The following is a 13,064-nucleotide window of genomic DNA, read 5'->3' as shown; positions in this document are numbered from 1 at the left end:
AAAAGATGGGCAGTCTACAAAATTCTTACTTTATCTGTATATGTGGAAAAGTTATAGGTTGAGTGAAAAGAAGGCTAACTTGAATCAAGAAAAGGAAGAGTCATGACCCCACAATCAATTCCCAGACTCGAGCCAGTTTACAGCCCCACAACCTCTTGAAATGAAAGGGAGGCTGGATTTCCTTGAGAAAGGACCCTGCTACACTGCCAACATTTTATTCTGCTAATCTTTCTCCTAGCCTTCCCACAGGGGCCCTATGGCCATTTATCAGGGTGACTGTGTATTGGGGAAATTAAAATAATTGGGCTTTTGGGGGACAACTGGACTCTGCCTCTGAACTGACACTAATTTCTGGATACCCAAAATATCACTGTGGTCCACCTGTGAGCGTGGGGTGTTACGGCAGTCCAGTGATCAATGCAGTTGTAGCAAGTCCATCTCACAAAAGCCCAGTGTGCTACAGACCCATTCTGTGGTTGTTTCCCCAGTTCTGGAAACCATAATGTGAATAGACATATTAAGCACCTGCAGAATCCCTACATGCAATAATTTGCCTCTTATTTACAAAGAAAACAACTCCTTGTCTTCTTTAGCAAAGATAGGTTTCTTCTTTTGCCTGTTAAGTCTATATGCCCACTTGTTTTTGTTAAGGGTTTGTATCACTTGTGCCCTCTCTGTTTCATAGCATATAGTGGTAGCACAGGAGGTATTCCAAGGGGAAGCTTAAAGAGAAATTTATTTCACTCTAAGGCATTAAATGTGTCCTCATATATAGAGATGCTAGAGTTGTATCAGGTCTTCTTGAAATCGCTTGCTAACTTTTGAATTCATAGGACATACTCTACAGATTGTTTGAAAAAACCTACTTGTTGTGCATAAACATTTTTTGGGAATTAAAAATGCTTCAACTTGGTAAGAAAATGAAATGAAGGACAACACTTGATCAGATTGGAAATTTGTAAGTTGTTTCTATGAGCCATTCATCTTTAGAGCTAGTACCAATGAAAGAATTATAATGCTGCTTTCTCCAAAAGGTGAATAGAATGTTCAGCCAAGGTAGTAGTTTACAAATCCTGGGGTACTATTTAAAAATTAGTGTGTCTGGTACCCAAACTAAATTACAGCTCAGACAAGGGACTGAAAGGTCAGGTTATTATTCACTTTAGTAAAAATGTAACCGTAACACTTGTTTCTACATCAGGGGCATTATAACTATCATTATAACTAATAATAGCAATGAAAATAATACAGCCACATTGTATTTTGCATTTTTTTCAGTAGACAAGTAGGGCTTATGGTTAATAATCGTTTATGTTTACACTGAAGATTTTTATGGAGGAGTTCGAGTGGATTTCAAATAGTAGCTCATTAATCATTTCAACTAGTTTGCTGGAAAGTTATTATCCCAGTTCAATAGATGGAAAAATTGTATCAGAGAAAGGTCAAATATATATTTACTTGTCCAATATTACAGAAGCGAAGTGAGTCAGTTTCAACTCCCTGAGACCTATTTTTCACCCCTTTATCTAACCATTGGACCAATGCAATGTTGGTCCATGTTGTGTTTTGACCATCAGAGTTAAGTACTTCAAGGCTGACCTGTCTATTATGTTTACAGACCTATAAACACAGAAGCAAATACCAATTTTTCATCCATGGTCACCATACTAAAATGACTCAGTTATAAGTTAATTTATTTTTCTTTTCTTTTTTAAAGTTTTATTAGAAACAATTAACAATTGTTGGTGTCAGTTTTAAATTATAATATCAATGTATTTAACAGTGAAATTGCATTATGATCTAATTTATGCTGAAACAGGCAAGCAGTCTTTTGGGGGCTTCATTGGAACATAAATGTATTTAATAGGAGTCATTTAAAGGTCACAAGGAATCAACTTTTAAAATTCCCATCACCTCAAATATTTAGATCTCCAGGAGCAAATGAAAGACTCAATGTTTCAGTAAACATGACTTAAGGGAGGAGAAAGGAATTGAAAAAGCAAGCATTGAATTTATTCCCAAAGACTGTTTCATATTTGTTTGTTCATTTTAATAAAAGCAGTGTAACTTCAGTGCTTTATCTGATGACATCTATTTTAGAAAAGGTAATAAGATGGTAGTTATTATCCCTTTAAAATTAAAATATACAGAAAATGTGACTTAAGTGGCATTGCTTTTCCAAATTAAAACAATCTCAGGCATGTCCCCTCTTTCTCTTTATCACACACTATTGCAAAATTACTGTCTATGGAGTTTTCCTTTTACCTAAAACATTACCCAATATGGAATCAATTCGTAAGTCCATATATACATATATGGAAATATACAATTTTGCTTATTTAGATAAAAAGATGATTTTAAGTGATCTTAACCCATCAATATTCATCTTAAGTTGTCTTCTTTGAAACACTCAAATTTATTACCAAAATCAGTGCACTGTTTATTTTGAATTCAAAGACAGTTGAAGATTCCAACCATTGAAGTATTAGATGCAAATGAAAATTACAAATTTATCTGTGTAGGAAGTTTTGTTTTTAGGTTATAATTACTCTTTCTTTAAATTACTATTTTCTTTTAAGATCAAAGAGAATAAAATGTCTAATGTAACTTACTTTCTTCCACTAAGAGAATAAATGTTTAAGAAGTAATAAAAAGGAATATGATGACCCTTCTTACTAGACGTAATGTTTGGGAAATGTGTAAATATACAAAGAATTGAGTTAAAAGAAAGATCTTTCAAAGAGATGATGGTATAGACATCCCAAAATCCAGAAAAAAAAAATCATACCAAATTAAGGCAACGATAGAAAAAATACAGAATTACTTTGATGGCTTTACCACTCTTTTTGTCTTAATATCTCCCCCAAAATTTGGTTTTGAAGCAATTCATATGCATTGGACAATTTAGTACAGAACTAGGTTTATTCAACAATATAACATATATACTCTACTGTTTGTGTGCAATATACATTTCAGTACTTTCAAAACATTCATATGGTGTAGATAGGTGTTAAAATTTATACGGATGTTTAAATGCAATAATATTTCAGTTACTTAGATATTTATGTTTAAGGATATTGCTTATATGATTAAAACATAAGGTACCTCATTTCCATGTACAAACTACAGTGCTGAATACCATAATCTGATTAATGTATTTATTTATTTATTTTTTGATACAGGTATCAGCTTGAGTTTGATGTTTTTGTTTTAGCCAGGGTTTTTCATAATTTTTGGACAAGATTTTTCAGTTTTTTTTTTTTAATTTTCTCACCACTTTTGTAATCTTTAATTAATGTGTGCCAGCTCAGCTTTGGTGTCATTTGATTCCCAAACCTTATGTTTACAAATGTTACAATATATCAAGTTTGGCTTATGGTCAAAAATCTTTCTTTTAAAGGACATATTTTCCACAGCTACATTTGTTTAGACCTTAATATCTCTTGACAGTAAATGCACAATCTTTAAACTCTTTAGCAGGAATTTGAATACTTAGCCTTTATGCATACCGAATAGTTCCAAGCAGATGTCTATTAAAATTTTTTTTTTCATGTCCCAGGACATTCTGTGCTTTTTCTCAACTTTCCTTAATTTACAATTAAAAGTTTAATGAGTTAAAGAGCACATGAGAAAAATACCCTTGTAATTTTTCTTTCCTTTTAAGAATATTGAGATTTTATTAAACTGACTTGATGACTTATAGTTCTTCCAGAACTCTAAAAAGCAATTTTAATTTTTAAAACACATTCCACATCAGTTTCATTGATCTAAAGACATACTAATTTTTCAAAATTCCCAGTGTCTAGTACATGCACAGGTTACCACTGTTTCACTTTGATTTAGTGTATCATGAAACTCTAGAGACGTGACATTCAGATGAATAACCCAGTCCCCAGTACAAATATTACTCATCAGCTCTCTTAAGCATAAAAGTGACTGTAATGCAATTCTTGAGAACTAAAAGGATTAGATTTTATCTAGTATCGAAAAGTCTCCAGAAGAAAAGTTCTGTGGCATGTGACGATTACTGTGGTGTGTCAAAAGCTATAAATTCTTAAGATCATATTTAAACTCCTCAGATTGGGGGCTTAGAGAGCAACCAATTGTCAAAAACCTGCCCATGAGATGCTAATCCCAAGCTAATTCTAGGAAAACGAATTGAACCATTTATCTTCAGTTTAAAATCTTTCCTAAATTAGCCATGTCAGACCTTCCTGGCAGCTGTCATTCTTTGCCACTACTTTGTAGATTCTAACAAAATCTCTCTTCACAAATAGATTTTAAATGGATGAAATTCAGGCAGATTTTTTTTTCCCAAAAGCAGACATTTTTAATGCTTCCAAAACAACTAGTTCCTTGGAAACATTTTAAAGATATATAAATGTGTGTGTGTGTGAGAGAGAGAGAAATTTTCTCCTCAAGCACAGGGAAATTTTGTAGCTGCTCACCTACCTGCACACCCAGATTTTTATTACTCCAAGAAGCTCTTTCTTTCTCATTGGGAGTGAATATAGATCCCAAACTTTTTCTCTATATCCCATCTTGCTCTTTGGGGAGTTCTCTATGGGAATGTCCATAGAGATTTTTACAAATTACTAATCCAAGAAATGCTTTGTGCTGGAAAATACTGTGCTAGCTGATTACCCTCATTTTAGTGATGGGTCACAGAGAGATGAAGTGACTTGCCCAAAGTCACAACAAAGATAGCAATACAAAGTATAGATACAAATTCTGTTTAAGAACAAAATGAACATTTGAGTATAGAATCGATAATATAACTTTTAGGGACAATAAAATATTTATCTTCTTAAGAAGTATAAGTCTGATTAACAAATACTAATAATAATTACTTCAGAATTTTTCATTAAAATTTCAAATGATCAAAATAAACATATTTGAACATACACTTTGATGAAAAAATATTTATATTCTCTCCCTCACTGTAAACACTCTCCCACTCCTACAAGTACACACATACATACACACACAAATATACTTTATGTGTGAATAGGCACCAAATATATTTTAATTACAATATTTTAATGTAACACCGTAGTATTAATCAACTACCCAAAGACAGTATATTTGCTCTATAAACCCAATGATCTTGGTTAGGGCTTGTTTCACTTAGAATCCCTTTGAACATGTCTTATGTATTTTAGTCCTTGGAATTCCATTCAGTGTACTGTAAAATGTCAATTTTTAAAATGTAGAAAGAAGTTAATAACTCCCCATAAATGATAAGTTTGGACTCAACCTAATACATTCAATTAATATAAATACAGACTGTTGGAAGTGGTCTATGCTACCCACTGCACAGCAGGGAAAGAAATAATATAAGCCCAACTGACAAGCAATATATTTTTAATTTACTTGATTTTGAAAATTATATACAAAATATGCAGTATTTGGAAAATGTATATTTATAACATCACCTATATTGTCATTTCCCAAATGGTAGCACTGTTAGCATTATGGGATCATTAAACCTTATATTTCAATCACATAACTTTTAAAGCATTTTGGATGGAGAGCCTCTTTAGAGGCCACCTTCATTCACTTTAACGATTTATCAATTTCATTTTTCTTTCATTTTAAAGAAAACTTGAAATGTTCTCTTTTGTCCTTTATTGGCAATAACTAATTACATAAAGGTCCTTGCTATTTTGGTTGATAAAACATATCCTAGAGGAGCCAGGTACTAAAAACGCTGTTCTTTATGTCATTTACATTAAGTAAAAATTTGGTATATGAAACAAAGTAGAATTATAATCCACATATTGTTTTTAATGAGAAAGTTACAGTCTCACCAGCTATTTTGGTAGTAAGTATTCACAATTTTCTCTGTTTTTAATAATATCTCACTCAGTATTAGTCAAAGTTGTATCCTATTTGTTTTCAGCACTCTTTGCTGAGTACACATTGAGGACGTACAAATTAAATGATTCAGTTCACCCAAGCATGCTGATCCACTCAGTGTATGATGATGTGATACATGTACCTCTTACACTTATGCCACTTAGCATATTAATTATTCATAATGATCTACTCTATTCCTCCTTTATAGAATGAGAGATTTTTACTGCTGAAGTTATTATAATGTTTTCACTCGATTTATTAGCATGTATGTACACATGGACTTATCAAAATTAAAAACTGTAAAGTATAGAGCCAAACTATGTGATTTGAAAATTGCATGCCGCATGCATGTGGCTATCAGACAGAGTTCCTATCAGGAATCTTAATATTTTTATTTTCTTCTTAAAAGAAACAGAACAAAATGCATATTTAAACTGTATTTAAGAAATGATAACTGAATATAAAATTAGTTGGCGAAGTGGAATTTCAATTTAATGCAATTTTCTTTAAGGCACTATCTGAGAAAATTAGCTTTTGGTGCTAAGTTTTCTTGTGAAATATTTATGGCTTTATTGGGAAGATTTTGGTCTTTTGAGTAAAAAGAAAAAAAACTACCATGCAAAAGTGGTCTATAAATATAACAATTACTCTTTTATTTTTCTATACCAGTGATACATGAGATTTATAAAAAAAAAAAAAAAAAAACCCACCAGACTAAAACTCAGCATATCTACTATTCCTAAAAATTTTAATCTTGGGCTAATAATTCCTTTCTCTTGGCTCCATTTTCCTCAGTTGCATAAAAGTTTTCTTCTAAGGGAATATTTCTCAACAGGACAAATTTGGCTCCTGGGTGATACATAAATAGGGGAAGTTAGGGTTTCATAACATATGGAATAATTAGCTTTTTCTCATTTCCTGTGTCCAACTGTAACTGTTATACACCAAACAAACGGCCAAAAAAAGGGGGTGGAACTTAAGTGCTTGTTTTTGCGTCTTGTGCTTGTACAGATTTCTTTTAGGGATTTATTACCTGTAACTTCTTTTTCTATTTTTGATCATACAAAAAAAGAAATAAAACAGGCTCTGTGAACAAGAATTCTATAATTTAAGTTGTACCAAGTTAAAGAATATTGTAAACTCAGTGTTTTGTCTGAAAATATTTTCTTTAGCATCTGTCTTTTGGGCTATGGAAAGATTTGAATATACATTAACAAAGAGCAAATTATATATTCCAACTGTTACAGCTAGGATTAAGAGGGCAGTCTTTAAATATCGTTTAACCATCTTTTGGAAAAGTAATCATCTAAAATCAGATACTAAGGCAACATATTGCCAGAACTTATCCCTTTTCACTAGCTTATTCTAGCAACAAAGCCTTGGCCATCACAGACTCTACATTAAAATCAGCTTTACTAAGAAAAGAATAATTTACATCCAGTATTACTTATTGACAAGTTGGGAATCAGTGATTACTTTTATACTCATTAACATGTTTCTATAAATGAGCTTTAAAATTAAATAATCAGAAACTGGATCCAAACTTATTCTCATGAAAACAAAAATTGCATAACACGAAATGCCTTCAGTTGAGGCTAATGATACAGTAAGGGAGACTACCCAGAACTCAAACCTCTCTCCTTTTATTTATAAATATTTTCTTCACTGAGTTTTGGATCAGTTTAACAACAATACACATCATTTCTTTTGCAGATGACAGCAACACTGAAAAACAATCCCTCTTATGCCTGTCATTATGTTATTGCTAAATCATCCACAACATCATGACCTGGTTTTAGTTACCAAGGACAGAGCCAAAACATGAAATTTCACATTTCATTCAGATTACATACAAATAGCCAGCACTTGAAAAAAAAACCTTTGAAAAGTGATCCATAGCTCAGTATAAGGAAAAAAATAAAGAAGATGAATAAAAGGAGAGGAAGGAAAGAAGGAAGGAAGGAAGGAGGGAAGAAGGGAAGGAGGAAAGAAGGGAAGGAGGGAAGGAAGGAAGGAGGAAGGGAGGGAGGGAGGGAGGGAGGGAGGGAGGAAGGAAGGAAGGAAGGAAGGAAGGAGAAAGAGTTTTAAAAGCCTGATCCAATTACACAGTAGGCCTCTGACATTCTCTATGCTGGTATAATATCTAAATGACAATAACACGGAAACAGTTATCCCTATGAGATCCCTGTTGCATGCTTTAATTAGAACTAAAAATTTACAACAAAATCAACCCTTGGGTAAATTGCTCTTTGGTTTAAATCTTCATTACCTCCTAGAATTTTGGTAAATTCTTTGTTTTTAAATTAAGCTAGCCTTCATTCTTTACTCAATTACAAAAGTCAAACACCAAGAACCAGACATCAATTTCAGAATGAAAAGTGGGTTTGTGTGTGTGTGTGTGCGAATGTGTTTTGAAGTCCAACCCTCGTATGCAAACTGTTAAAAACAGATGTTTTAACACAGCACTTTATTCCAACTTAATCTCATCCTTGAATGAGCTTCCTTCAAGTTTCACCCATTAAAAAAAACAAAAACAAAAGCAGTCAATTTCCTGGTGGTTGTAATTTAATTAAGTAACCTTTCACACTGAGAAAAACCCAAAAGCAAAAGGGTCATCAATCTTTCTAGTGATTAGAGACACCGCTAGAGCGTCAAACATTTACCTCTCCTTCCCCGCAGAAGAAATGCTTTTAGGATGATCATGGTTCATACCTCGCATTCCCTGGAGCCAGAGATGGTGTATGTGCAGGGTCCAGATCCGTTAACCGATATATCCATGGTCTCAGAGTTTGTAGGCTTATAGTCCACATAATACTCCTGTAAAGGGGAATTCATTTGTCTTTCAGACTCTCTGGTCTTTTTCCGACGTCTCTTCATAAGGGAGTGTTGCTGAAGTTGTTTCATGCTGGCTGGGTAGCGTTTCCAGGACACGTAGATCACCAAAAGGATCATGGCTACCGAGAGAAAGAGAGCCACGCTCCCGGCAATAATTTTGTGAAATGAAACATGCTCATACTCTTGCTCTGTGCCAGGAATCTGAAACCCTGGGGAAGGGCTTGGTATTTCACGGGTGGGTTGGGTGGTGTCAGGTTTGGAGATGGTGGGTTTAGGGACAATCAGAGGCTTCTGGGGAGTTTGGGGAACCAGGTGTGACCTTTCTGTGTTGACCACCGGGACTTCAGCACAGATATTGTATGTTTCCACTGCATCACTAACCTTTTCACCTTGGATATGCTTAGGTCCTGCACAGATCATAGTGCTCTCCTTATTTCCTTTGAAATTCTTGAGCCAATAAAAGAGAGGACAAATGCTCCGACTGCATTCCCACATATTTCCGGACAAGGTGATGGAGATTAATGATATCCACGTGTTGAGAGTTTCCTGTGAGATGTTGGTTAGCTTGTTGGAATCTAAATTCAATTTTTGCAAGTTGGGCAGACATTTAAATGTGCCCGGCTCAATTCCTTGGATGTCATTCCCTGATAAATCCAAGTTATGCAAGGAACTCCAAGTCCATGTCAAACCTTGGCTGATGGAGCGAATCCTATTCCATTGTAAGTAAATCGAGCGGAGGTTGAAGAGACGTGGAAAATGAGCAAAGTTGATCTTGGAGAACTGATTGTGCTCCAAGTGGAGCTCCTTTAACTTCAAGAGGCCAGCGAAAGCATTTCGGGACAAACTTCGAAGACGATTGTAACCCAAATCCAGAAAGTCAAGATTTCGACAGTCTTGAAAAACTCTAATCGGCACTGTCTTTAGAGAGTTAGATCTCAAGTGCAAAATGATGAGTTTCCGAAGGCCTTTAAACTGTTCAGATTGCAATGTCTGAAGCTTATTGTAAGAGAGGTCCAGATTGCGGAGATTGGGAACTGGATGAAATGTTTTATTGTGCAGATAGGTAATTTTGTTGGAGCTTAGAATTAATTCTTTCAGTCTACGGATCCCTTGAAATGCATCTTCATCCACTGAGCTAATGTAATTATGGTCAAGATAAAGCCATATAAGCTGGTTAAGGCCGGCAAACTGATTGGATTTGAGCTTCTGAATGCTGTTGAACCTTAACGATAAGCCTTGTGACCCTCCGGAAATGTTCTCTGGGATATCTGCGAATGCATGAGACTCACAGTACACAATTTTGCCATCACATCTGCAGTTCTTTGGGCAAGCTCTCTGAGCCCCCGTGTGCATAACAAGCAGCAGTGCAGGAAGTAACACTAGCACCACACTCATGCCTCTCAGCTGTGTAATTAAATGGAAACCTACAATATTAAAAAGAAGACAAACGCACATAGTAAATCCATTCACATAAATCATCACCAGCTTACCGATATCAGAAGTATTTCATCTAGAGTAGTCATGGGACAGTTGATTTAAGGACAACATTTAAAGCATTATTTTCTTTAGTGTTGCATGTTTGCTATTTAGGTTTGAGTCTTTCTTCCTTGATTTTCAAATCACCACAGTGCCATTGAACCGAGAAAACCCTTCCGAGTTAGACGGGAATTCATGTGTATCTCACCACTGAAAAGCACAGAGCCTTTCTTACCCCCTTAATGCCGACATTTTAATAACAGTAATATTTGTCTAGTCACTGTGTCGAATGCCAGTAGCAGAAGGAAGTATATTATGTCTTCTGGTAATGACAACACTGTGACTTAGTAAGCCTGGTACTTGGACTCCTTTTCTATGCACAAACAGCCAGTGATTTAGCAAAGGAGCTTCAGTAAGCTCTCAAGGTAAGCCAAGTTTGCCCTGCCTGAAATTGTTTACTTACTGCATAAGAGAATGACAATATATGGACTCTGAAAAATGGCACTGGGACTACTATGACCAGCCACTGAAGCAGGGCATGAAAATTAACACCAGTGGGACTCAGTTCCAATATGTTAATAAGCATACGTGCTCTCAATGTTCAGAAAAAGGCTGCGTGTTATAGATTCCCTGCCCACCAAAACCAGACTAAGAGTCCAGACCACTGACAACAGAGAACCCTCCAAAGTTAAGATTGTCAAATTCTCATGAAATATATGCATAAAAGGCAATAACCTTGCATAACATTAGTTTTGCTATTATTTTAATACAGTAGCTTTTGAAAATTGAGAGGATAAACAAGAAGAGAAATAGCAGACTTCTCCCCCCTCCCCTGCCTACCCTGAGCTGCTTAAATTTTTCACTGACTTTTTTTTCCCCCTCCCCTACCTCCATTAACTTCAGGAAACCTGCAAAGTTGCAATCTATTGGCTGCATTTCTAAGTCACTGCATGTTAAGGCATTTCTTTCCCCTGTCAACAGTAGATTTATTATTTCTTAGTGGTGAAAGGAAACAAACAAACAAAAAACCATGACTGTGTGCTGCAGTTCTTTTTTTTCTGAAATATTCATATTTTTATCCAAGAGGCAATCAGCTACCCTTGGTTTGAAAACGCTCCTTCTTGCACTAAGTTAAGGTGTTTCTTTTTTGTTTTTGTTTGTTTTGTTTTGTTTTGAATTTAAACCCCAACCTTGCTCTCCGTCCTCTTGCCAGCTACAGGCTCACTGAAATACATTCCAGCTCTCCCAGACAGGAGAAAGGGGGGTCGGAAAGCCAGTCACACTTGAAAAAATAAGACTGGCAAATGACTGCTGGAAATTTGGAAGCGGTGTTTAGGATACAGCTTCAAAGATAAAACAAGCCCTTGTGCAACCTCTGATAAAGTAACAACCCCACCCCTCCACACACTCAGTAAAGTGTTAACGATCGTCCTGACAGCATCCAGAAATGCCAGCATGGTTAATAGGATCAAGAAATAGAAGTGAACACAGTATTTATCTTGGGCTCAGTTCCCAAGCCGGGGATGCGCAGAAGGTGGAGACGAGCTCAAAGACCTTTCTCTAGAGTCCGTTTAACTCCATGTTATGCATTTAGGGATTAAAAAAAAAGAAAAAAAAAAAAAAAAGAAAAAAACTGCAAAAAACAAAATGACCTAAAAATGCAATAGCAACTCTAGTGAGTCAACTGGCAAACTCGGAGGCTGCTGCTTTTTGCCTGTTTCCCCGTCTTTTATCAGCTAATACCGGGGCTGAGGATAGGAAGCCAAGAGAAGCAGCTTTGCTATAAGAAGGAAACAACAAAAGTTCACTTACCCATCCTTTGTCATCCAAACACGTTTTCCCCCTCTCTCAGCTTTCTTCTTATTTGGTCTCTCGTGCTGAAGCCACCGCCACCTTCATGACACAGTGCGGTTGTCATTCACACCATCCTTATCCCGCATGTGAGCTGGAGCCCCATACAAACTTCCCCAAAGAGGACAGGCAAATATATATATATGTATGTATGTATATATACATATATATGTATATACAGAGAGCTTTAAAAAAAATTTGGCACCGGGTGGGCTGTGGGGGGAGGGCAGGGAGAAGGAAGACGCTGGTGTGTGGGAGGGGGAGGGGGGCAGGTGGGGGGGGGGCTCTAAGCTCTGAGGACCATTGTGTAATTCACCAGAGACCCATCAGCAGTAATTGGCAATCTGTGCAAAAGAGCTACAGCCCATCTCGAAGGCAACCAACTTCTCTGTAAAAAGCAGAAAAAAAAAAAAAAATTCTTCAGAATACCTGGCATTCCTTATTGTGCTGGCTTTTGCCATTCCCAGATAAAGCAATTCATCCTCTGGATTTTCAGTTCTTGAAGCAAGTAGGCCTCCTGTGCTGTGTGAGACCCCAGTTTAAAAGCTATGCAGGCTAGGTTTATCCATTTAGCCGGTCAGGTTTAAAGTGTTTTGTAGCTGTGCTGAGAGGCAGCCCTTGTCTAATTCAGAAGGCTTTCCAGAGACTGATGATGCTCAGAGCTTGTTGGTGCTAATGCTTGAGTTTGTGATACGCTGAGTGCCCTCCGCTGGAGAAAACAGATTGCACATTAAAGACGGGAACAAGTGAGCCTGTCAGTGGTGTGCAGCCTTCCCTTGCTCAGAAAAGGAAATTAAAGGCACAGGATCACCTTTTTTTCTGTCTCTCCAATAATATAGATTATGAAGGATTTATGCCAAGGGGTTTCTTTCAGTGATAGCACATATTAAGTACAATACTGTGTCTCTAAATATTCTGCAATTAGTGGTTTTTAAAAGTTGCCTTAACCTAAATGTGTTTTTCTTTAATGCAAAAATCACAGAGAATGTGTTATCTTTTTTCAGTGACAAAAATTATTTGAGTTCAGTTTTTTGTTTTTGTTA

General features: G+C 35.9%; 1 protein-coding gene across 3 annotated transcripts in view; it reads right to left on the bottom strand.

Moving 5' to 3' along the window:
* The window catches only part of LRRTM4 (leucine rich repeat transmembrane neuronal 4), a 703,458-nt gene extending 690,994 nt beyond the window's left edge, over positions 1–12,464 (bottom strand). The window contains exons 1-3 of one of the 3 annotated variants that reach the window (XM_037807401.1): positions 12,451–12,464; positions 11,983–12,132; positions 8,572–10,118 (exon numbers count right to left, since the gene is read on the bottom strand). In XM_037807401.1, the coding sequence (XP_037663329.1) occupies positions 8,572–10,118; positions 11,983–11,986 (1,551 nt within the window). In that variant the 5' untranslated portion in view covers positions 11,987–12,132; positions 12,451–12,464. Of the gene's footprint in view, positions 1–8,522; positions 10,119–11,982; positions 12,225–12,450 lie in introns of those variants that run through there. The other 2 variants (XM_037807400.1, XM_037807402.1) reach the window with 2 other exon arrangements.
* Positions 12,465–13,064: the final 600 nt, after the last annotated feature.

Source organism: Choloepus didactylus, chromosome 17 (genome assembly GCF_015220235.1).
Source record: "Choloepus didactylus isolate mChoDid1 chromosome 17, mChoDid1.pri, whole genome shotgun sequence".
Lineage (NCBI taxonomy): Eukaryota > Metazoa > Chordata > Mammalia > Pilosa > Megalonychidae > Choloepus > Choloepus didactylus.
Note: the sequence above shows the minus strand (reverse complement) of the source record. Positions and strands in the feature narration are given on the sequence as shown.